The sequence below is a fragment of the Globicephala melas genome, chromosome 5 (genome assembly GCF_963455315.2).
Source record: "Globicephala melas chromosome 5, mGloMel1.2, whole genome shotgun sequence".
Lineage (NCBI taxonomy): Eukaryota > Metazoa > Chordata > Mammalia > Artiodactyla > Delphinidae > Globicephala > Globicephala melas.
Genome location: NC_083318.1, coordinates 95,001,116 through 95,027,293, shown reverse-complemented (window position 1 = coordinate 95,027,293; position 26,178 = coordinate 95,001,116). Strand labels below are relative to the sequence as shown.

At 39.8% G+C, this 26,178-nt stretch overlaps 1 protein-coding gene across 6 annotated transcripts in view; it reads right to left on the bottom strand.

Moving 5' to 3' along the window:
- Positions 1–26,178, bottom strand: part of MRPL1 (mitochondrial ribosomal protein L1) — a 93,217-nt gene that overhangs the window by 42,163 nt on the left and 24,876 nt on the right. For 2 of the 6 annotated variants that reach the window (XM_060299522.2, XM_030877944.3), the window contains 3 exons: positions 19,180–19,245; positions 8,445–8,556; positions 1,344–1,602 (listed from right to left, as the gene is read on the bottom strand). In XM_060299522.2, the coding sequence (XP_060155505.1) occupies positions 1,344–1,602; positions 8,445–8,556; positions 19,180–19,216 (408 nt within the window). In that variant the 5' untranslated portion in view covers positions 19,217–19,245. Of the gene's footprint in view, positions 1–1,343; positions 1,603–8,444; positions 8,557–16,979; positions 17,309–19,179; positions 19,246–26,178 lie in introns of those variants that run through there. The other 4 variants (XM_070045584.1, XM_060299523.2, XM_030877941.3 and 1 more) reach the window with 3 other exon arrangements.

Sequence of the window (26,178 nt, the reverse complement as noted above, 5' to 3'; positions counted from 1 at the left end):
AGGAAAACAACTGTACCCTTCCAATGTTATTAGTTTACAAGCGGCTTCCATTTATGAAATGAAACCTGTGGTCATACAAGACTTCATTATAAACTACATTAATGGTTGACTGAGAAAGTGATTATCTTGGACAGTACAACAATTTAAAATAAAAGAACAGTAACACTATGGTATAAAATAAAATTACAACAGGGCTGGTATGAACTATAATAAATAAGAACTAAGAAATGAGACAGACTTTGGTTCAAATCCTAACTCCACCCCCTACTCTGTGACCTTGAGCAAGTTACTTCACTTTCTGTGTCTCAGCTTCCTCTTCTGAGATTATTATAGAATTAAATGAGCAAATGCATGCAAAGCATTTAGCACTGTGGCTGGTACACAGAAAGTTTCCAGTAAATGTTGATCGTTATTATTAAACTCTTACCAAATCCTTCACTATCATCTCATTTAATCCTCACTATAACCAAATGAACTAATAAGCATTTTATCCCCCTTTATAAAGAGAGGAAAAAACTGAGATTTAGAGAGGTTAAACCAGAAGCTTAAAGAGCAGGTAACTGGTGATGCCAGGATTCTGGCCTGTACTGTAACCCGACTCCAGAGCCTATGCTCTTAAGCACTATGCTGTACTGCCTCCTTCTACGTGCTCAATGAATTGTTGTCGTTGAGGTTGTTAAATTGTATTCAAAACTATATACCTTCTAGATGGACCCAAAAAAGACATTCTCGGAGTAAAAATTAAAATATCATCTCCAAAAAACTCAGACTTAAGTGAGAAGCTTATAAAATTTAGAGCTGTAATGGACCTCAAATCTAATCTAGTGTTTTTCCCACTTTCAGAATTTTATAAACAAGTCTTCCATGGAACTGCAATATATAAACAGACAAAGTAGAAAGGTTCTGGCTGAGATGAGAGTAAGGGGCTTGGAACTCCACCCAAACTTACTCTCAACTTTAGGATTCTAAGGAACACATCTGAAGGCTACTAAGCTAATCCAAAGTCCTCATTTACAGAGAAGGAACAACATACCCAGGCAGCCTAAGTCATTTTTCAAAGTTACAGCAATACCTCAATTAATTTTAACACTACTTTTATTGAAATTTATACCAGTGACTTTCAGATGAAGAGGAGATATATGTTCATCAACTCTGCAGAGTACATTCAACATTTTATCTTATATTTGGAAAATTAAGACAAACAAACATATTTTTCAACCTAAAGTTCAGAAAGAGCACAAGATTTTCTAAAAATTATTACAGGAGACAAAAATTGCTTAAATGAAGAAACGGCAATTCTTTCAACCACTGTTCACAAATAAATTTTAATTGAGTCTACATACCTTCTTCCCCAGTGTCATATCCAGTGTCAAATCAAGATAGACACCTTGCTTTGGATTAGTAAAGTCCAGAACTTGAAATTTCTTAAGTAAGTGAATAGCTTTCTCAACCTCATATATCTGCCTTGGATATAAGCGTTTTAGGTAGACATCATCTTCAGGTTCACCTTCCATAAAGGGATATGACTTTATTTTTTCTATCTCATCTTTTTTCTCATCCGATGCTTTTTCTTTGGCACCTTTTTTTGTTTTCTTTGCAGGCCTTAAAAAAAAAAATTCAAGATCAGTTATCTCAATATGTAGTCCAACAGACTTAAAAAAAAAGGCAATGGGGCTTCCCTGGTGGCGCAGTGGTTGAGAGTCCACCTGCCGATGCAGGGGACATGGGTTCGTAACCCCGGTCCGCGAAGATCCCACATGCCGCGGAGCGGCTGGGCCCGTGAGCCATGGCCGCTGAGCCTGCGCATCCGGAGCCTGTGCTCCACAATGGGAGAGGCCACAACAGTGAGAACCCCACATACCGCAAAAAAAAAAAAAAAAAAAAAAGGCAATGTACATTAGACCAAAAAAAGACAAAAGATAAAGTTTATTTTAATTCAAAAGCATAGATTATTTTATAGTTTTTCTAGTGCAACAAATATTAAGTGAACTTTTGAACTGTTTGCAATTGATACAAAGTTGGATAAGGCATTGATGTTGCTCTCCAGAAACTTAGAGGAGACAGACATGCAAAGAGATAATTTCAATATGATGTGGTAAATACTTTGAGAATGTTATCAGGGCCATAGGGAAAAGACATTAACCCTGCCTAGGAGGAAGGGAAGAGTTCTGAAAGAGATGACCCCAAAATCAATTCCTGAAGGATAAGGAAGAATTAGCCCAGATATATACCCAAGAGAAATGAAAATATATGACCACACAAACACTTGTACACAAATATTCATAGCAGCATTACTCAAAAGAGTCAAAAAGTAAAACAACCCAGATGTCCATCAACTGATGAATGGATACACAAAATGTGGTATATTCATACAGCAGAATATTAATAGGCAATGAAAGGAAATGAAGCACTGATACATGCTATAATTTGTATAAACCTTAAACACATTATGCCAAGTGAAAGAAGCCAGTCACAAAAGCACCACATGTTGTATGGTTCCATTTATAGTAAATATCAAGAATGGGCACATCTATAGAAACTGAAAGTAGATTTGGTGGTTGTCTAGGGCCAGGGGAGAGGGTTAAGGAAATGGGGAGCGACTGCTAATGGGCATAAGGTTTTGCGGGAAGATAATGAACGTGTTCTAAAACTGACTGTGGTGACGGTTGCACAATGCTGTGAATATACCAAAGACCACTGAATTGTACACTTTATATGGGTGAATTGTTTGGTACGTAAATTATATAGCAATAAAGCTATAGAGTTATCCAGGCAAAGAAACAATGTAATAAAAGTACTGAGGCATGATAAACAGAATGGTACATAAGGGGAGCTATTATAAGTTCTAGCTGACTAGAGCAGGGGTTGGTAAACTTTTTCTGTAAGGGATCAGAGAACAAGTATTTTACGGTCTCTTGTCTCAATGACTCAACTCTGCCATTGTAATGTGAAAGCAGCCACAGCCAATTAAAAAATGAATGAGTGTATCTCCGTTCCAATAAAACTTTATTTATGAACACTGGTTTAAATTTTATAATTTTCATGTGTCACAAAATACTGTTCCTTTTTTCCCTTTTTTTCCCAATCACTTAAAAATGTGAAAAACATTCTCAGCTCATGAACTGTACAAAAATAGATGGCAGGCCAGATTTTTTGGCCCACTGGCCATATTTTGCTGACTCCTGAACTAAAGGTAAAGCAAAAGTCAGGAAACAGCAGCACATGAGGCTGGCAGATCTAGATCACAGAGAGCCTCCTCTAGAAGCAATGAGAAGCCACTGAACAGGAGTGGGATCTGTATTCCAGGTAGAGTATTCTGGCTGCAATATAAGGGATGGATTTGACGGAAGCTAGATTGGAGACAATTAAGAGACAACTCGCTCCCTCTCTTCTTAAGGAGGTATGACAGCCTGAACCAGAGCAGTGATGGTAATAGGCTGGACAGATTACAGAGATATTTTACAAGGTAAATATTGAAGAGAGGGAAAGGGGAAAGAGAAGACTCTAGAATACTTCGTAGGGTTCTGGCTTGGGTGACTAGAGTAGTATCATTAACTAAAACCAGAAATAAAGAAAGCAAAACAGGTTTCTTATGAGGAAGGTAGTCACAGAGATGAGTTCAGTTTGGGTAAACAGAGTTTGAGTGTGGGGTTAGTTGCATCACTGGCCCCAATTCCTTACCCCCTCTCTCTATTCAAGTCCCTCTGCTAAGTGACTCTGCAGTTCCTCCCAATTAAAAGGGTGGAGTATATTTCTCAGTGCCTTGATTTGGTCATGTGACTAGTAGACCAATAGAATAAAGCAAAAGTGACAGTTTCTATGCTCTAAGCTTAAGGCGTAAGAGGCTTCATCTGTTTCCACTTGTAAGTTTGTATTTCTGCCATTTTCATAAGAACAGGACCGGGGTAGCCCAAGGTGGGAGGAGGCGAGAAGTGTGAAACACAGCTGCCCCACAGAGCCCTTAGATTGGACAATTCTCAGCTGACCTGCAGCGGACTCATGGAGGCACAGCAAGCCCAGCCAAGGTCATCAGAGACACCCATCCAAACCTAGCTTAGCTCAGCCCACCCGGAGATGTGTGGGCAATGATAATTAATTATAAAGGAGTTTGTTACATAGCAAATGCTAACAAGATGCTTCCAAACTAAGAAAATATGTTCAACAGAAAATTACAGGTAAGAGTTTGAAGTTAAGAAGTCAGAGCTAGAGATGATATATTTTCTCAGCATTCATTCAAGTCACACCTTTAATCTTTTAACCATAAAAGTTTTAAATTAGTGAAATAATATTTTAGAAAGATGTCTGGGTTCTAAGGTAGACACAATAATGGCTTCCCAAAGATGTCTGTCTCTACCTGGCAAAAAGGACTCTGCAGATGGGATTAAGGTTAAAGAACTTGAGATGGGGAGATTATCCTGGACTACCCAGGTGGGCCCAAATCACACAGTCCTTGAAAGCAGAGAAACTTTCCCCTTTCTCATCCGCATCTGATAGAGATGGGAAGAGACAGGAGAAATCTGAGCATGAAAGGGACTCAATATGCCATTCCTAGCTTTGAAGACAGAGGAAGGGGGAGCCATGAGCCAAGGAATATGGGTAGCCTCTCGACCTGGGAATGCAAGGAAACAGATTCTCCCCTAGAGCCTCCAGAAAGGAACGAAGCTCTGATGACTCCTTGATTTTAGTCCAGTGAGATCCATGTCAGAATTCTGACCTACAGAACTGCAAGATAATAAACTTGAGTTGTTTTAAGCCACAAGGTTTGTGGTAATTTGTTACAGCAGCAACAGAAAACCAATATGGGGTCCTAGAAAATTTATGCAAAAGAAATGGATGACAGTAAAATGATATTTTAAAAAAGAACCTCAAAAACCAATCCAACATATAATTCCACTGTCACTTATAGCACTGGATGAATCCTTATTACCATAGCTAATAAGAGTATCCTCCCAACTAATAAGCAATTTGACCAAATAGCAGATAATTACAGTGCTCATTTTTAATGGGACACAGGTGTCCTACCACTGGACTGCTGACAAGTCTAAGTAGGTGCCTGGGTGGATGATGCGACATGCCCCAATGGTATTTGGGAGTACACCACAAAATCCTGAAACCTTCCAAACTGGAGAAATCACATTTTATATTTAGTAAAAGAGCGGTGAGGCCAATAGAAGAAGGAGCCTAGAGAGCCTGTTTTAGTAATAAACTCTCTAAGATTAACAAAGGAATAAATATTGTAACTGTAACCTCCAGATTTACTTTATGTAAATGCTGATTTCACCACTATATTTTTAACCATGACTGAACCTGTCCATTTAATTTGCAATTAGTAATATGAAGTCCCCAGAGGCTAAAATATGATTTTTAAAGTAATAAATATTTGCAAAATCCAATATAAGTCTGATACATAATGAGACTGGGTTGGGATATACAGCAGTTTACTTATTTATACTTTAGACCTTGTTTCACAAAATATTTGAGACGGTTCAGTGAAAATATTAAGTTACAAACAGAACACTATTTTAGTAAAAAGAAAAATAAAGTACATCATTATAACACAGAGCAAATAGGACTTTAAGGAAAATACTGTCTTCCAAAATTAATAAAAAACTGCAATTGAATAAAATCTGTCAATAATAATTAATTTTATAAACCCACCACCTGTTGTTTTCCATGACACTCCAAAAATTGTCTGCCTTTATTCATAAGAATCACATCCAGAAGAACTCTGTTGTTCATGCAATTATGTAAGGCCCTATCAGGAGAACTTAAATACTATTATTCTCAGAGAATAAAATAATCATATTAGAAAGGTTTTGGGGAAGGCGAGGGAGAAACACCTGGCAGTCTGAATTAGAGAGAACAGAATTTAGCTGTAGTTACCTGGGTAACTAAACCACACAGATTAAATGAGTAATAAGAGACTGTTTTCAGGTAATAACTTTCTCCCTGCTTCACCTGTCTCCTACGTCCAAGAGAATGAAAGGAAAAAATAATTCCACGGTCATACCCAAATAAAACAAGATAAGAAAAAAATCAGTGCTATAATAAAGCTCACTTCAAGATCCTTGAAGATCTGTGACCCCAGAGATCCAAGTCCTTTTAAGGCTGAAGAAGCCTTTACTTTGAGGAATTGGGGTGGAGGTAGGAGGGTACACAACCTCAGTCAAACTAAACTGAACTGAACAGAACTAAAGAGAAAATGCCTAGGGCATATAACTATTAATGGAATGCCAATGTTTGGAATTCTTACTTCTCAGTGTAATCACATAAATAAAATCACAAACACCCACCTTTGATGCTGGTTTATTCATTAAACTTAAATGCAGGGACTTCCTGGTGGCGCAGTGAATAGGACTCCACGCTCCCAATGCAGGGGGCCCAGGTTTAACCCCTGATCAGGGAACTAGATCCCACACACATGCTGCAACTAAAAGTTCAAGTGCCACAACTAATGAGCCCACCTGCCACAACTAAGACCCCAAGCAACCAAATAAATAAATAAATAAATAAATAAAATAAAATAAATGCAGAAGTTCTGCTTATACCTAAAATGTAAAAACTGACAGAATAAAGCCTGTCAATACAAATAAAAGCTGGAAAGAGCATTAACAATGACAGAGTCAGATAAAATCACAACTTTTCTTGAATGCATCACAGAGCTGAGATCGTAGGGCAACCAAACAGGTCTGAAATCTCCCCACAACCCCACTCCATATGCATACAGCCAGGAGGGTCTCACCTGTAGCAGAGAATAAGAGGAAGGCAAGCAGGAAGGAAAAAAAATCAGCTAAACTTTTAGCACTAACGTATAAACCCCCTGAGAGATCCAGACACAAGGGGAGTTCACACTTACTGCGTGGGCCTTTTCCACAGACCTCCACCAGATGCTCCCGGGAAAGACGGAAGCAGGCCAGGGGACTAGGGAGCCTCCTTCAAGGGTGCAGTATGGAGAAGATCAGCTACTACAGCCGGAAAGGCAAGTAACCCTGAAGCCCTCTAGGGCACAGGTAAACACCCACTGTATGTACGGAAATAAAAGAAGAAAAAAACACTAGAAAGAAGAAAAAACACTAAAACTTTTATCCTCAGGGGTGGGGCAGGAAATAGTCCTGAGTGCAGTATCATCTACCAATAAAGCTATGGAAGGGTCCAGGCACTACGGCACAAGACCTGCAATAGATACATACCATGGGGGGAGGGAGAGAAATACTGAGAAAACCTCATGCCCAAGGACCAGCAACAGTGGGCCTACTTAAGACAATGGCTGAACTTGGAAAACACAGAATCCCTTCTGCACCCATCACCAGCCTGACAAGCACTGAGTAATAAGCAATAGCAGTCTTCTACTTGGGGAGGAGCAAGAGTATGGAGAGTGACCCCCTTCTGAGGCACAGCTGCACAGGCAAGGTTGAAAACTGAGCACGGAACAGCAACACTGAGGAAAAAAACCTTCCAGCAACCCAGCCCCCACCCTAAGCACAAGGTAACAGTACAGAAATCTGAAGCTGGTGGTGGTAACCATAGCAGTAACAAAACCAAACCCCAGCTCAACTTTTGACTGGATTGACTTAACACTGTGACAGAAGAGGCATGCCCATTTCCAGGCATAAATAGTATGTACTTTAGTCTCAACTGTTCGAACAAAATATCTAGCAGTCAATAAAATATTCTGAGATATACAAAGAAGCAAGAAAAAGAACCTATTGTCAAGAGAGAAGCAAAACCAGAGTCAGAGATGCCACTGGCAAACCATGAGTATATGCACATACACGCAGAAGAGAGGAGATTCAGAGTGGCAAGAGAGAAGAGAGAAGCAAGCACAAGCCCCTCTACCCTGTCTCAGATCCTGACAGAAAATCAGCCATGAAAAAACTATTTTTTTAGTATATCATAAAGTCAATACGTTAAAATATTAAAACCACAATTAAAATTGCGAATACTATGATTCTCATCAAGCTACTGAATAACTCATTGTTAGACATGGAAAAAATTATCTGCTAATAAATTTTCACAGTTTTTTAAAAACATGCATATTTCTTTTTTTTTTTAATTTATTTATTTTATTTTTGGCTGTGTTGGGTCCCTGCCGCCTCGCGGGCCCTCTCCAGCTGCAGAGAGCAGGGGCTACCCCCCGCTGCGGTGCGCGGGCCTCCCACTGCTCCTGCCTCGGCGCACGGGCTCTAGGCACGCAGGCTTCAGTAGTTGTGGCACGTGGGCTCTAGAGCTCAGGCTCAGTAGTTGTGACACACGGGCTCAGCTGCTCCGCAGCATGTGGGATCTCCCTGGACCAGGGCTCGAACCCGTGTCCCCTGCACTGGCAGGCAGATCCTCAAACACTGTGCCACCAGGAAAGCCCCCCAAGCATATTGTTTTTTAATCAAAGATTTAAATGATAGCAGATGAAATAACTAAAAAAATAAAAACAAAACAAAAAAACTTACCTTGTAGCAGCAGCAAAATGTCTGTTGGGCACCAGAACGTACACAGAACAAGGATAAAGAGATGTCTGAGAAGCCATCTTGGAAAGACTATGCCTTTGCTGATGTATCAAGACTTGAAAGAAAACAAACATGTAAAATATTAATCACTACATACACAGTTTTTACATTCTCAGTGTTTTCTAAAACAAAAATATTCAATATTTGTGAGTTAACCACAATCTTTAAAAAGTGTAAAAATGGAAACTGTACTTCTTGAAACTAAAGTCAAGTAGACATATCTAATTGAAGAATTCTGTCCTAATTTATTTTTAACTTAGTCTAGTTCAGGCTCAAAGTATGTTAGCTCTATTATTATAGATTACAAATACGTATCCTGAATTTTTAATTTAAATTTTAGTCTTTTTTTTCTTGTATAGATAATACATTCAAGTTGCCCAAGGTACTTCTGAAGGATAAGAAAGTGGAGGGTACTGTCTTACCAGAGGTCAAGACTTGTTATAAAGCTATGGTAATTAAGACACTTTGGTATTGGCACAAGAAAAATAGACTAATGAAACAATAAACAGCCCAGCAACAAGCCCATGTACATATGGATACTGAAATATGACAGAGATGTTATTGCAAATCACTGTGCAAAGAATTCAATAAGTGGTGCTAAGACAAGTGATTATCAACAGGGAAAAGAGTATATTTAGATCCCTATTTCACACCACACACACACACACACATGCAATCAATCAAATCTAGACGGACTAAGGACTTACATGTGAATGGCAAAACTTAAAGGATTTCAGAATGTAGGAAAATATCTTTATGACCTCTGAGAAGGGAACAATTTCACAAACAAAATCCAAAAGCAGTAACCGAAAAGTGACTACATTAGTGTTAAGAACACCAAGATACTTTAAAGAAAGTGAAAAGACAAGCCAAAAACTGGGAGATTATAATAGTAACATACATACTGGACTAAGGATTAATATCCAGAATATATAAGATCAACCCAATTGAAAAATAAACAAAAGAGATGAATAGACTTCTAACTGAAAATGAAATACAAATGATGCATAAACATATAAAAAAAGTACAGTCTTGGGCTTCCCTGGTGGCACAGTGGTTGAGAGTCCGCCTGCCGATGCAGGGGACATGGGTTTGTGCCCCGGTCCAGGAAGATCCCACATGCTGCGGAGCGGCTGGGCCCGTGAGCCATGGCCGCTGAGCCTGCGCGTCTGGAGCCTGTGCTCTGCAACGGGAGAGGCCACAACAGTGAGAGGCCCGCGTACCGCAAAAAAAAAAAAAAAAAAAAAGTACAGTCTTATTAGTAATCAGGTAAATGTTAATTTCAACCACAGTAACATATCATTTTACGGTGCTACTTAAAGAGTGGTCTGTGAGCGTGTTACAGCCTATCTGTTACCAAATTAAAATTAACCCAGCATGTAAATCAAACACATCACTAAGTAAGTATATTATTTAGTGCAGCTGACAAAATTTTTTTCCACAAGACTTTCTCAATGAAGAGTGCTTTGATCTTATTTTGGACAGGTAACAGTTTGTAGATGAGATAATTTAAGTAGCACTGTTTTACATGTAGCAAATTGGCAAAACTTTTTTAAAAGTCCTGTATAGCTGAAAATATCACATAAGGATAAATTTTACACATAGCAGTTAAGAGTATGAATTGGAATACCATTTTGGAAAACAATAAGGCATTACCCAAAGAGGATGGGCATGCACACCTCAATGATGCAGCAATTCTACTGGGCATGTACCCTAGAGGAACTCCTGCACACGTGTACTAAGAGACAAGAATGATCATCACATCGTTGAAATGGCAAAACTGAAGAAAAGAACCCAAGTGTGTATCTACAGTAGGATGGATAAATAATTTGTGGTATATTCCTATAATGGAAAGCTACAGGACTGTAAAAATGAATAAACTATATACCATATATATAGATGGATCTTTCAAACATAATTTGAGCAAAAATGTCACTGGCAAAAGAATTCATTTGGGATTATTTCAATTCAAAAACATGCATAAGTAATCAATATTGTATTTAGGAGTATGTGTGTGTGTGTGTGTGTGTGTGTGTGTGTGTGTGCGCGCGCGCGCGTGTGTGTGTGCGTGTGTTAAAACTATACAGAAGGGGACTCCCCTGGTGGCACAGTGGTTAAGAATCCTCCTGCCAACACAGGGACATGGGTTCGAGCCCTGGTCTGGGAAGATCCCACATGCTGTGGAGCAACTAAGCCCATGCACCAAAACTACTGAACCGAAGCACAACTACTGAGCCCACGCACCACAACTACTGAAGCCCATGCACCTAGAGCCCATGCTCCACAACAAGAAAGCCACCACAATGAGAAGCCCACGCACTGCAACAAAGAGTAGCCCCTGCTCACCACAACTAGAGAAAGCCTGCTCACAGCAACGAAGACCCAATGCCGCCAAAAAAAAAAAAAAAAACTATACAGAAAAACAATGGAGTGATAAAATAGAAATTCAGGAAAAGTGCCTTACCTCTGGGGAAGAAACAGATCAAATAAGACAAAAGCACTTAGGCCTTTGAAGGTATTGATAATGTTCTTTGTTTTTTTAAGCTTACTAGTAAGTATCCAGAATTTTAAGTTATTATTCTTTATATGTTATAAATATCTTTTGTATGTAGAAATACTAGGAAAATGTTTTTATTTAAGGTTTACAAAAGAATATACAAAAGTAAAGTCTTCCTCCAACCCCTAAAACCCAGCTTCCCTCCCACGTTAGTAATTTCTTATGCATCTCTCTAGAAATATTATTTCCCTACTCTTTTATTAAATGGTAGCACACTCTACTCACTGTTCTATACCTTTATTTTTCATGTAAAGGTATTAGAGCCCATTTTCACACATATATTAGATATAGATGTACACACATTGTTTATAAGAGATGTGTATATATAATCTCATGTATGCCTTTCACAAAGGTACGTTTATACATATGTATTACAGCAATAATTTCATATCAGTTCATAAAGACTTCATCTCTTCAGAGCTGCAAAAGTACTACACTGTGTGGTTGTATCATAATCAGTGACCAGCCATTAGTTCATTTATAATATTTTGCTATTATAAACAGTGCTGCAGTGAATGACCTTGTACAAACATCATTTTGCACACATACAAGTATATTCATAGGATAAATTCAAGAAGGGAATTTGCTGGGTCAAAGGATATGAACGTTTGTAATTTTGATAAATACTGCTCTCTGCAATAACAGTGCCATATACATTTCAACCAGCAATGAAAAGGTTGCCTGTTTCCATACACTCATGCCAACATAGTATGTTACCAAACACGTTGATATTCGTCAACCTAGTAGATGAAAGATGGTATGCAGAGTTGTTTTAATTTAAATTTCCTTATGAATTAGGCTGAATATGTTTTCATGTTTGGTCATCTATATTTTCTTTTCTGTTTAATTGGGCTTAAACTCAATTTTGTTTTTTTTTGGCTGTGCCATGTGGTTTGCAGGACGTCAGTTCCCCGACCAGGGACTGAACCCGGGCCATGGCAGTGAAAGCCCAGAATCCTAACCACTAGGCAACCAGGGAACTCTCTAAACTCAACTTTTTAAATTAGCGCTCTACAACTAGGTTTTCATGTAAAATTACTATTAAAATCTAATATCTTAAAATCCACTCATTATATAGACCAATAGCATGTAAGCTGTAAGACTTGTCTACACATCAAATGAATTCATTTCATGAGTTAAGCTTCCAAGTGCAGGGCACTGCGCACGCAGAAGAGCTACCGAGTCCTCACTGTGGTTTACAGGCCCTATGTGAGCCGGCCCCTGCCTGTCACTCCATATCACTCTCTTACTTGCTCACTATGAACCTTCTTTCAGATCCTTGAATCCCTAGAGTCCCTCAAGTTAATTCCTCACTCAGGGCCTTTACAGTTAATGTTACATCTGACAGGGATGCACCAGCTCCGTTATCTTCCCCTGGTCTACTCCTTATCATCAGCTCAAACGTCATCAAAGCCACATGCCTAACAACTCAATTTCATCTCTAATTCTAATCTTCCAAAACAAAGTTGAAGTACAAGACAACCACCAAGACTGTGAATTCTGTGAACATATGGGTCCGACATTTGGGACAGTATAGGAAACCTGTTTATTACTGCGGCACAAAAGCCACAACCGGGGCTTTAAGGGCTAGGAAAAAGAAGAGAAATAGACTAATGAGATCCAGTTCCTGACCTCCAGAGTCTCAAATTTAGTGGCTATGCTGGTATGCAACAGTCTAAGAGGAGATTTCCACATTTTTAAAGAAGCCAGCTACCTTGAAAAATCACATATGGTAAATGATGGAAGAGCAATTATCCACTCAAGATTTGGAAAACACTTCCAAAAGATAATTCTAATTGTACTAAACAAGAACCCCACAACCCTGGCAGGATACTTAAAATAATAATTCTCTTGAATACATCAATTGCAACCTGCTATAAAATACTCAACCACTACTTTTAGAATCCCCAGTCATGACAACCAGAAATTAAAATTTTCAACAGAAATCAAACTGCTATAGACTAAGAAAAAATAAACTACAAAAATACCACTACTTAAATAGCACTGCTAGGCCATGATATCTGTATTTTCAATCCTTCTGTAGTCAATTTATCTATCTGTAGTATTTTATTATATTCCTTTAATATATTTCTTCTCCTCTCACTCTTAGCAAATAACCTCACTTGCTACTTCAGAGAAAACAGAAGCCCTCAGAACTTCCTCCACTACTTAGGAACGTAACTGAATCTGCACTCATTCTCAAAAGTTATCCTCACCCCCACCCTGTGGCAATGAGATGGAAATAACTCCATCTCCTTTGCTAGCTGATTCTCTTAAACATGATACTGAAAGGTTAGAGTTCCCCAGGGTTTCTCAACCTAACTCTATAATCCTCACTTTCCCCAGGAGATCTTATCTATGTAGCCTTTGCCTTCCCACCATAAGCACTGTAGTCCAGGCCACCATCATCTACTACATGGAATGCTGCAACAGACTCCAAACTATTCTTCTACTCTCGGCCCTTTCCATTTCTTTTCCACCTACTAATAAGAGGGATGATTTAAAAACGAAATCTCGTCATACCCTTACAACACTTGGATGGCTTCACCTTGCTCTCTGAATAAAGTAAATTCTTAAAAAGGTCCTCCATGAGCTGCTTCTAACCTATTTAGCGGGCTTCATCTAACACCATTCTCTCTCATGCTTGCCACACTTCAAATACACTGGCATCCTTTCAGTTTCTTGAACACACCGTGGTTTTTACAACCTTCAGATTTTCAAATATAATCTTCCCTCCATCTGTGACATTCTCCCCTACTACTTCCCACTCCCCCGTCCAATAGTTAATTTGTAACTATCCAATGATCTTTCAGGGACTCTGCTTAAGCTACTCCTTCAGAAAAGACTTCCCTGAAGACTCAGAATAGATTAAGGTCTCTCATATACACTCTTATAACAACCTGTACTTTTCCTTCACAGCACTCAGGACAACTGTAATTAAAAAAGTAATTATACAATGAATGACCGCTCTTCAATAGATGATAAGTACCATGCATGGCCAAGGAGTGTATATAACTTGTTCACTATTCTGTTCCTAACACAAAACACAGTGTTTGGCAAATGAAGACATGATAAACATCTGTTGAATGAAAGAAGGAAATGTCAACTAATGAGAGCAAAAACTGGATTCAAATTACTTTAATATTCATTACAACACATGGAAGAGGGGTGGCATTTTGTTGAAGATCCATGTATTCATTCACTCATTTATTTATTAAACAACGATTATGCCAACGAAACATGTGCTAGCACTGCTTTAAGTATTTAGTGAACAAAACAAATAAAATCCCTGTCCTCACGGAGCTTACATCCTACTAGGGATGGACAATACTAACAAACATAAAATGGTACTGGTAAGAGGAAACCCACTGGGTAAAAGGAATTGAGAATCAAGGGGAAAGTGGGTTGCAGTTTTAAATAGGAAGGTTAAGGTAGGCCCTTTTAAAAAGGTGACATTTGGGGCTTCCCTGGTGGCGCAGTGGTTGAGAGTCCGCCTGCCGATGCAGGGGACACGGGTTCGTGCCCCGGTCTGGGAAGATCCCACATGCTGCGGAGCAGCTGGGCCCGTGAGCCATGGCCGCTGAGCCTGCGCATCCGGAGCCTGTGCGAGGCCACAACAGTGAGAGGCCCGCATACCGCAAAAGAAAAAAAAAAAAAGTGACATTTGAGCAAAGGCTTGAAAGAAATGAGAAAGTCGGTCATGCAAATATGTAGAGAAAGTGTTCCAGGCCCACTCCACTTGGGAGAAAAAGTTCTCCCAACAAAGGAATGTTCTTGGTGTGTTTCAGGAACAAAGCAGCCAATGTGCTACAGCACAGTGAGTGAGAAGGAGGGCAGCTGGAGAAGAACTCAGAGTGGTAAGCTGGGTGAATGGAGGTGGAAGAAGGTAGGCACAAAATGATATGGAAGACCCTAGGCCAGTGCTGTCCAATGGAAGTATAATATAAGCCACATGCATAACTTTAAATTTTCTAATAGCCACATTAGAAAAAAGGTGAAACAGAAATCAGGGAAATTAATTAATAATAAAAGTTAACATTTTATTACAGCTAATACCCCCAAATATATCATTCCAACGTGTTATCAATGTAAAAAAATTGAGATATTTTACTTTTTCTGGTACTAAGTCCTCAAAATCTAATGTGTATTTAATACACTCAGGTTGGATTAGCCACATTTGAAGTGTTCAATTGTGGAAAACAAAATAGACAGCACAGCTGTAGGCCATTCTAAGGACTTTAGATTTAGAAAAATGGGGAGGTTTTGCAGAGTTTTGAGCATAGGAGTAACATGATTTAAGTTCTTAAAGGACCAGACTACTTGTTGAGAGTACACTGCAGAGAAATCTAGGTGAGGGATGGTAGTGGCTTGGAAGGTAGTTGCAGTGAAGTAGTGAGAAGAAGTCAGATTCTGGATTTATTTTGAGGGTAAAGCAGAAAGGATTTGTCAACCATTTAATGTGATGTGTGAGAAAAAGAGAGGGAGTCAAAGATATTCTGAGGTTCTGGTCTGAGCAATTGAAAGGATGCAGTAACCGTCAAATGAGATGGGGAAGACTCCAGGCGATGACCATCAGTTTGATTTTACACAAGTGTTAGGTTGCTGATTAGATATACAAGTGGAGATCTAGAATAGAGAGATGAGTTTAAGAATCTAAAGTTCAGGAGAGAGGTCCTGATTGTAGATAATTTTGAGAACCATTAAGATACAGACAACAGTCAAAGCCACAAAACTTGGATGAGATCACTAAAAGAGTGAATTTAGATATAACAGACATGAGGATGAAGGATGGAATCCTTGATTCTGAGACATTCCAAGGTAAGAAATTGAGAAGAAGAGGAGGAACCAGCAAAGTAATGTGAGAAGTGACAAGTGAGATAAAAAGAAAATTAAGAGAGTGAGACATCCTGAGAGCCATGAGAAGAAAATGTGGCAAGGAGAGAATGATAACCTTTGATTCTCCTTTTGGTTCCTTTAGTTTGTCTAACATAATGTTATTTCTGTCATACATGAAGATAGTGCCATTAATCTCTTTTCAGTAAAGATATACTTTTTAGTTTGCTCACTTAGCAGTTATCAAGGTCTGTTGTGATCTCTTGTCACCCCTATCTTTTAAGCAACAACTATCCCAAATAGGGAATGCTGGTCTCTACACTGAGCTTTCCTGTTACGAAGCTCAAAGAGAAGACTATGATGCTGTTAAAAAAAAAAAAAATCAATTAATCACTGGTCTAGGAGTTAAGCTTCAGTCTTCCTCTGCCACTTGGTTATATGAACTTGGCGACATACTTAAGAGAATCAGTTTCTTCCTCTGTAAAATGGGGGTGTTCCTGGCTGCTGCCTCCACCCAAAAATCCACCATAGTTAAATAACAATACGTATCACTGTACTTCAAAAACACAAAATAAAAAAATTTTAAGTATTGTACCCAAAAAGGGTTGTCATCCTAGCCAACAAATTAGACCTTATTAACTGCTGAGAAGGGTTGCTAGCAAGAAATATCACAGAACTAGCCTCCAAATGATAAACGTTAATCCAAACTGGACAACATCTGGAAGTTTAAGAATTGGAACTGCCTGCAACGATGTTCTCCGAAAGCACCAAGTAGTCTAAGTTTATGGTTGTAAGCCACTAAAATATACCACCTTTTCCATTCCAGATCTCTCTTCACGTATCAAACTCCTTTCCCCCCGCAGCCCACATCCCCAGCATCGGAGACAGAGCCAAGTCTCTGCCTCGGTCCCTACGGGTGGCTGGAAGGGTGTCAATGTATACCCCCTCCCACTCCCGTCCTAGGGTGGACAGCTCCAGAAAGGAGTGAAACCTCTGATAAGGTCGTTTTTAAGTAGCAACGACCCTCTAGAGAACTTAAGAGTCCAGAAAGAGTAGAGGCTTATCGAGCCCCCAGTGCAGACCCGCACCTAGGAGAGTCCGGCTTGCACTGTGCAGCCACAGAAGACCCGGCGCCAGAGCTATTTTCCCAGCAAGCCCAGACGACCCCTCGCTTTACCTCTACCGAGGCATCTTACAGCCGCCGCCATGTTGACCATTCCGGATTGTGTTGACGAAATTGGTCCCACGCTTCAACTTGGAAAGAATTTACAAAGTGTTCCTATCCGGAAACGGCGGAGGGGGAAGGGATTCGAAGGAGCAAGAGGAAAGGAGGTGGGACCAAAGTAAGCCTTCGAGCTGGCGCGGGAGGGCGCGCCGCGCGGGTGCCCCGTGGCTGTGTTCCCGTTAGTCCTGCGTGCTGTGCAGAGCCCAGTGTTTCCTGGTTCCGGTTCGACAGTTCAACCATCTTCAGGGAAACGTGCCCTTCCTGGAAAGTACGGTCCTGTTGGCGATGCTCCAACTATTTTATTCCTTTTTATTTCTTTCTTTTTGATTCTGCAAGTGTACTCAGAACGATCATTTTAAATTGTGAGAGTACCCAGGAGAGCATGAAAAACAGAAAATCTGAATAATCTCACCAGCTTCCACCGCCACGTTTCCAGCCTCGTAAAGACTTTTAAAAATTAACCAGGCTGTCCACTACCACCCAAGGGACGTGTCCCACTCACTAACAAACTCTTTTGAACTCATCGGAAGATCAGCGTGGTTTTCAGTTAATCTGAACATTAAGCAGTTCTACATTTTCCCGCTGCTGACAAACTGTGCCATTAGGATCAACTGAATAATAAAACTTGACAAATTTATATAACACTTCTAGTTTTAAAATGGCAGATCTAAGACCTACGCACAGGTTATTCTGACCGGGGCGGGGGCGGGGGCGGGGGGGAGAGAAAAAAAATCAGTATCCTTTCCATTACGTCACAACTGTCGGTGTAGTTTATCTAAAACAAATCTGATCACGAATTATATGACTTCCCAGTTTAATATAAAACCCTCGCGTGTCTACCTCGAGCTCGCTTCTGGCCTCCGCCTACCTCCCTGGCCTCAACCCTCTGCCCGCAGCCCACCCCCATTCAACCCCATTCACACACACGGTTTCTCACCTCCAGGCCTTTGTTCACTCTGTCCCCTCTGGAACATCCTGTACCGTATCACCTCGGTAACTTTTTTTTTTTTTAATTTAAGACTTCAACTCAGGGTTTATTCACTAATGAAGCCTCCCTCTTCCTTTCCCAGGCTGATTTATGGCCACCTCTTCCCGGTTTTGTACAAGGCTTACACCTGTTTTTGTTTATCTGTTTGTTTTATACAATTTTATTGAGTTATAATTCACATACCATAGAATTCACCAGTCTAAATTGTACAGTTCAATGAGTTTTAGTATATTTATAGAGTTGTGTGACCATCACCACGTTATCTGTTTTTCTCAACGAATCATCTGAGCTCTTGGGAACAGAAATCATGTCTTACTCATTTTTGTAAACTCAGCACATACTACCTGCCTGGCACATAGGAGGCTCTCAACAAATATTTGTTGAATAAGTGAATATTATATGCACACATGAATTATTGACTCGATTAGAATGGCAAGCTTGCAAATTTGCTTCTATGAAGCTGCCCATAGGACTGGATCAAAGTAGGATTTTCATAAATGCTTTATTTTGTATTTGTATACTGTACTCATCTACATGAAGTATAAGATTTCTAATTTATTTGCCTGCCTTGCCAACACCTAAGCAGTTACTTCAAAAGTTCCACACCCATTTATGGCTGTTATACAAAAAAAAATTAGAAAAAACGGAATCTACCTTTATAACTTTCTTTCCTGTCTCCCTCCTTACCCTTCCTCCCTTCCTTTCACAAATACATGAGTGCCTGCCATGTGTCAAGCAGTGTGCTTGGCTATGCACAGATATGGTGAATAAAAGAGCCGTTGCTCTCATGATACTTAAAAATGAATTTCATGTAAGGGTAAATGCCAGAATTAGAGCAACTTCACTTAATTTATCTCAGACAAAAACCAAACATTCGGATTAGAGATTCTGGTCCTTAGACTCTACATCCCTTCCTTTTCGTAGTTGGGATCAGTTGGCCCCCATGTGTGTGCTTCTTTATGTCTCCTGTTATAGTAAGAGAATTTAAACATCCGATATTAGGATTTAGAGTAACATTTAATGTGCTTGTAGTAGTAGCTTTATTGAAGCAATGTCCTGTAGAGGTGCAGCTTACCTGATTGTCCACTTTGGGCACCAGAACTTGATAGCATTAGTCAGGTGGGGTCCAGAGTCCAGTTATCTATATATAATAATATATAAAGAGGTTATTTAGCTTGAAACTTGTAAAAACCACAAAAACGCACACTCTGAGATGGGAACTCCAAGCCTCTAAATATTTAACACACAATGAGGTTCTCATTAAAGAGAAGCAGTAGAGCGTTTTAGTTAAACAGTGGTGCTCTGGAGCAAAACTTCCCAGGTTTGAATCCCAGTATCATCACTTACTAGTTGTGTGACTAGGGGCAAGTTACTATACCTTTCTGGGCCTTAGTTTCCTCACCTGTGAGATAATTTACTGAGGTACTTACTACCATACCTGGCACAGAGTAAACACTCATTAAATGTTAAATGTTGTCATTACTAAGGAACCAGGGAGAGCTCTTAACCAGAGAGGTAAAATGAATACGCTGTTCTAGTAACCTTTCTTCCAATATCTGCTTAATTCTTAATATGATACATGCTATTCTTGTTCCTATATGTGCTAGGATGTCACCTTCTTTATATGAGAACTCATTAGTATTTTCAGAAAGTCTTTAGGCTGTGCTTATGTACTTCCTCAAAGTTCACTTTAAAGCAACTTTTCCCAATTGATTTCTAGGAAGGTTTTTACTCTCCAGGAGTCTTGGCATCATGCCAGCTGCCTGCTTGGCTGATTTCCTTGGGAAAAGTTTCTCAATATTTGCCCAACCTTATAGTTCTCTTGATCTGTGTTCTCTGCCTTTCTCAACTGTCTTCCAATTGAGCTGGAAACTCCTTTGCAAGAAGAGTCTCTTCCCATTTGTAGTTCAAGTTGAAAATGAGTACTCTGGACAAAAAACGGAACTCTGTGACATTTCCTACTTCATTAGTGTGCAACAGAATCGCCCAGAAGACTTGTTAAAACTCAGATTGCTGTGCTCTACCCCCCAGAGTTTCTGATCCAGTTGGCCTGGGGCAGGGCTCATTAATTTGCATTTATAATAGGTTCCTGGGTGATGCTTATATACTAGTCTAGAGACCACACTTTAAAATCCACTTCCTATGTAATATCACGAAACATTTACATCCATACCTATCATTAACTTGGGGAGGAGTCGTTTTATTTAACAATTTTATACTTGATATAATATAAGCAATAAAAGCATGAATTTCCCCATGGGATATGTCTCTAGGACCAGACTCTACCCACTCTTATTTTCTCCTTTATACAGAAACTGCTATTCCACATCTGGATTTCAGCTCCAAAACTGTCCAGCTGTCAGCTGGAGAATTTTCAATGTCTGCCTGTCTACCTATCTGGATTTTAAGTATTACCAGCTCCTAGGTTCCCTTCCCTCCTTGTGCTTACTTTATACTCAGATTATTGTTTTAATAAAGAAATCACCATCTAGAATAATAATTTCTTAGAAGATTGAAAGTTTGGTGAAGAATTGAAACTCATTTTGTCTTGTCCTTTCCATATATGGGTGTTTCTCTGTCCAACAAACCCTAGGAGATTGTTTTAATTCCAGATTGAATTAGGAGGTTTAGAACTGTCCAGTGGAATGCTGGTAAATGTTTGACAACCAGCCTTCCAGTACAAAAGACACAAATTTATAGTATTTGCCAATCTCCATGGTGTAAACATTCCCAGAATAGGTGATTTCAAGCTGTCATACATCAAATCAACCAACTCACAAAATTCTGACAACATAGCACTTGGTTCTCACATGACTACAGCACTACTGGAAGTTTCTTAGTAAAAGCCTTTGGTTACTTTTAGAAGGCCTACACTAAACCAATTCATCCTAGAGCCACACTTCTCAAACTTTAATGTGAATACAAATCATCTGAGAATCTTATTAATATGTAGATTCTAATTTAGTAGGTCTGAGGTAGAGCCTGAGATTCTGATTTCTTGTTAGAAATCTGTTGGCTCCTAAGTGATACTGAGGCTGCTAGTCCGTGGACCACACTTTGAGTAGCAAGGCCCTAGAACACATCCTGGAGCAAAATTCATATTTCCATCGTTAGTCCCAAACCAGAACCTTCTGAATAGGTCTCTTCCTAATACAGAGTATAAACTTAAGTGGATTCCCAAATTTCTAGGTACAAACTCCATGACCTCCATCACTCAGTGGAGATACTAGAAATATCACTAACTTCCTGCCCTGCCTACATCTGCTGCTGTTGGAAACTTTCCTCTCCCACATAAATAAAATTCCACAAGCCCCAGCTATTTGGATCAGTGGAAACCATCTGACTCAAGGAAAATCTGTTCATACTGTAGCCAGTGATCCGGCTTGAAAAGAGAAGCTGGGCCAGTCATCCTTCTCACAGAACTGGAATTGGGAAAATGAAGGGCTGAAACATTTAGGTGGGAGAACTCAAGCTGTAAGGTCATGGCATAGATTCAAGGCTAGAGAAGCCTTGAAAGGCAAGCTGGGGTTATTAGCAAGCAGAAATGATGCCTGAGTAGAGTCACATGAAGCCAGTCAGTTTCAAGAATAGAATGGAGTGAGGATGCCTTGGAAAGCAGAAATATCATGAAGAAGAAAGAGAGCTACCCGCCTCTGAGAGGAAGATAGCAAATGCTGCCTCAGTTCCTATTTCTGTCAAGCCTGCGGTATCACTGTTCCTCTCCCTACCTTCTTGTGAGATCCGTATCTACCATATATATCCCTACAACAACTCCTGTTTTCTTGAGCTATCACCAGTGAATGTCTTTATTTTCTAAACCAACAAAGACCTAATTAAAATCATGGGACTCTAGTTATTCTAGTGAAGATGCATGAATTGGCAGCTCTCTACCAGAATTAGTAGCAAAGCCTTAATCATGGAATCTCAGAGTTTGAAAAGTTAGATGTATAAACCCTCTCTGTGATACTCAAATTTCTGGTTACAGATGAAGGAACAGAGGTACTGAGAAGTTCAGTAACTTGCCCAATTAGTGCATAGTTGAGTTGGGATTTGAATCCAGGATGCCTGACTCCAGAGTCTATGTTTGTAACCAGCAGTATACATGTATCACACACATATTTCTTGCCGGACATTGTGCTAAGCATGTAGTAGCTTGCTTAATTAAAGATAAAGAAACTGAGGCTCCGAAAACTTAGTGAGTTGCCCAAGGCCACACAAGTAGTGTTCGAGCCTAACAACCCAGTCAGTGCATTTGACCATCACCCCCCACCACCACCGCCTGCCTCCTGCTTCACTGCCACCCTGAAACTCTGGTGTTTATACATACATACACCTATGACTCAGTTTTCTTTTTCTTTCGGTACGCGGGCCTCTCACTGTTGCGGCCTCTCCCGTTGTGGAACACAGGCTCTGGACGCGCAGGCTCAGTGGCCATGGCTCACGGGCCCAGCCGCTCCGCGGCATGTGGGATCCTCCCGGACCGGGGCACGAACCCGCGTCCCCTGCATTGGCAGGCGGATTCCCAACCACTGCGCCACCAGGGAAGCCCTGACTCAATATTTTTCATGCCAATGTTTTACATTAGAAAATGGCCAGGTAATATCAGAGTGTGTGGAAGAAAGTAAATAACATGTAAGCACCTATACATTATTTTTTTCTTCAAAGCCAAGGGTGGAAATCACAAGCACCAACAAAACACTAATTGGAGTTAGTTTTTCTTTATCTCTAATGCACGCAGAGGTAAAACTTGTTTGAAATATTTATCTAAAACATGGCAATGCATATTTTTAATGTTATAAATCTGAGAAAAGTAACAATAGCAACAAAGCAATTCTCAGGAAGAGGTTTTATTTTTATAGAAGAGTGTGCAAACTCATGAGAGGAAGCAGTAAGGATTAAAAGGATGTGACTCTCGTCCTCCCTTCTGTGCTGTGTGGCTTTATTGTTTTGTTGACTTAGAAGTGAACTTGACATTTTGTTGTTGCACTCCTTTCAGGTCCTTTCTTTGAAATTAGGTCAGACAGAGGCTGAGTTCCTTTCCGAGGTCTGATTAGGGACTAATAAGGAGTTAATAATCTTCGTATTAAGATTAAGTAATTATTTCTTAGTTATTTTTATCTGAAAAATATTGAATCAAATACTCCAGTATTCACCCATGTACAGCAGCATCTCATCTTGGTCTAAATTATTTTATTCCGTCTAACAGTTTTGCTGTTGTTGCTACTGGGTTAGCCTTTTTCTTCTTCCCATGGTTATCAGGTGGAAGAGGTAGAACAGTGGTGTTGTTGGAGGGAATAGGGGATGGCATGGGAAGAAAAGAGGCTCAGAGTGGAGCGGGCTTTAACAATCAAGAAGCCAGAGGTTCAGTTCAGGTTTTCGTGGCATGGCCAACCCCAGCAAGCTGTGTTCCCACCCAGTGCCTCAGTTTTTCCATCTGAAAATAGGAATGACAACATTTTTGTGGCACTTGATTCTCCACTGCAGTTCCTCAGCTTCAGTGACACCTTGTGAATGTATGCTAAATAACTATGGATAATTGATAAGGGTTAATTTTTAATGGATAAATAATAGATGCTTTTCTGGCTCCTCTGGGACAGATGACAGAGCTCTAACCCAAGCAAAAAACAAAAACAAAAACACAACAGGTCAAAGGGATATGCGGGGACCCAAGGGGTGGGAGTAATTAGCATTTCTGACCCATCAGGGAAAATAGATTGTATTTAGAAAAATAAATAGATTTCTCCAAAAATCAAAGGAAAATAATAATGGCTGGGCATAGAGATAAGAATGGAAATTTTATACTGAATAAAATTTCTTCTCAACTGTCATAATTTAGGTTCTAAGATATGTACTGGTAATTGCTTATCTTTCATTAGTTTGAACCATTATAACTGGCAGAAAACATGTGATTCTTCAAGAAGATACAAGAATGCATCGCTCTCCTGAACCCTCTCCGGGGCAGGGCTACAGAAGATTAGGGAGAGTAAGACACCCTAGTGCTCAAGGCTCCACTATAGGAAAAGGCCCAACCCCTTCCATGGCTGACCGTGAGGGTTGGGATTTCTGCAGGGTTACCACAATTCACCATTTACACAGCACACATAACGGATTCAGGAAGTAGTGGCTATGTTACGGGAGGGTTCCACTTAACCCAAGTGGTGTTCACCCTAAGATCCAGACACGTGTTGGATGGACAAAGGACCTGCAGTGTGTTTTGCATGGCTCTGAGGAGCAGTTCATCCTAAGGGAGGTGAGAGCATCTGAAGGGCACAGGACCAGTGTGAAGGGAAGGCAATTCTGGATGTGTTCTTCAGGGCCCTGTTTCTACATGCTGCCTTCCAAGGACGAGCGTTAGAATCTGGGCAGGGAGGCAAAAGAAAAATATATAAAAGACATTGCACTGAGACCTCTGGGGGACCTGTGAGCACAGAACTTCTTGTCTATGGGAACCAGGTAACAGGGGGGACATCAGAGAAACTCTTCAATGCCATGTGCATTGACACACTCAGGACAGCTTTGGTGGCTTTGGCGCCTTTCTTACAGACAGTAACCAAAAGCAGCAGAAGAGGACAAAAAGTGCCGATGCCAGGCAGTAGCAAATGTGTTTGGGAACACCCAGCGAGAAGCTCCCTTGTTACGATCCTTACATCCATCCAGAACTTGGGAGAGCTTGCGAGCATTTTAGGGTGAAATATAGAACCAATAATTATTGGCCATGTCCTAAAGGCAGAGAAATACTGAAATTCTAGTTCACCCTCAGTCTGGAAAACACCAGCTGCGTGCAGAAAATGCTCTGAGAGTAAGACAAGCAAGTATGATTATATTTTTTTGCAATAAGTTTGCGCAATTATTTACTAGGTTTCATTTAATGTTTAATTCTCCTAAATTTTCTTTGGCCAAAGATTAGCAGGGTTTTTTCCCTTGTACCTTTCTATAAAGTATATAATAAAATTTACAAAATAAAATATGACACACTGGACCATGTATCTTAACTTACTATTAACTGAATTAATACGAAATCCTGGTCTAATTTCCTAAATCTTATCAAGTTACCTATGACTATTTATCATATCTCTTATTCTATGAGAATTAAGTATCCTTCATAGTCTACAGTAAGAAAGCATTATCACAATTCATGGCAAAATCTGAATAAATTATGCTCACTGGCTAATCCTCCTTTGTCATTTATGTTGCCTCTTTCAAATAATTTAGTAGATTAGAAGGAAGCTTTATTTTTACAAAACCGTTCTGCCCTTATCATGTTGCCAAAAATCCACCTGCTACAAAAATGCTTCATTATCTTATACTCATTTTTCCTGACATTGTTTCTCCTTGCTATAATCTGCTAATTATTGATAATTTCTTATTTTAAAAGAATACTGTACTGGTTATACTCTATTTGCTACCAACTATATCCTTTCTTTATTCTGTCCACCCTGCTAAGTGTATCTTTGGTGACCGACTCTTTAATTTTTTTATTTTTTGGTTTTTTTGTTTTTGTGTTCCGCGGGTCTCTCACTGTTGCGGCCTCTCCCGTTGCGGAGCACAGGCTCCGGACGCGCAGGCTCAGCGGCCATGGCTCACGGGCCCAGCCGCTCCGTGGCATGTGGGATCTTCCCGGACCGGGGCACGAAGCCGTGTCCCGTGCATCGGCAGGCAGACTCTCAACCACTGCGCCACCAGGGAAGCCCTCTATTATTATTAATAATGCTAAAATGAATATTTTCATCCATAGATTTTGCTAAGTATTTTTATTATTAAAAAAAATAGAGTTCTAGAAAAACAATTACTATACCAGAGAATAGGAACTATTTAAAGCATACATCTTAACTTTTTAAAAGTGGTAACATTTTATTTTTTGTGACAAAATTATTCTATTAAATCCAAATGAGGCAGAGGGTGTAAATTAAGAAGGGGCATTGAAAAGGAAATGAAGACATAAACAGATGGTTGAATAAAAACAGAAATAGAATTTGGAAACTAAGGAAATAATAACTAACCCTTATATAATACTTCATGGCTGGCCCTGTTCTAGGTGCTTTACATATAAAAGCATTTTATTCTATGACAGCCT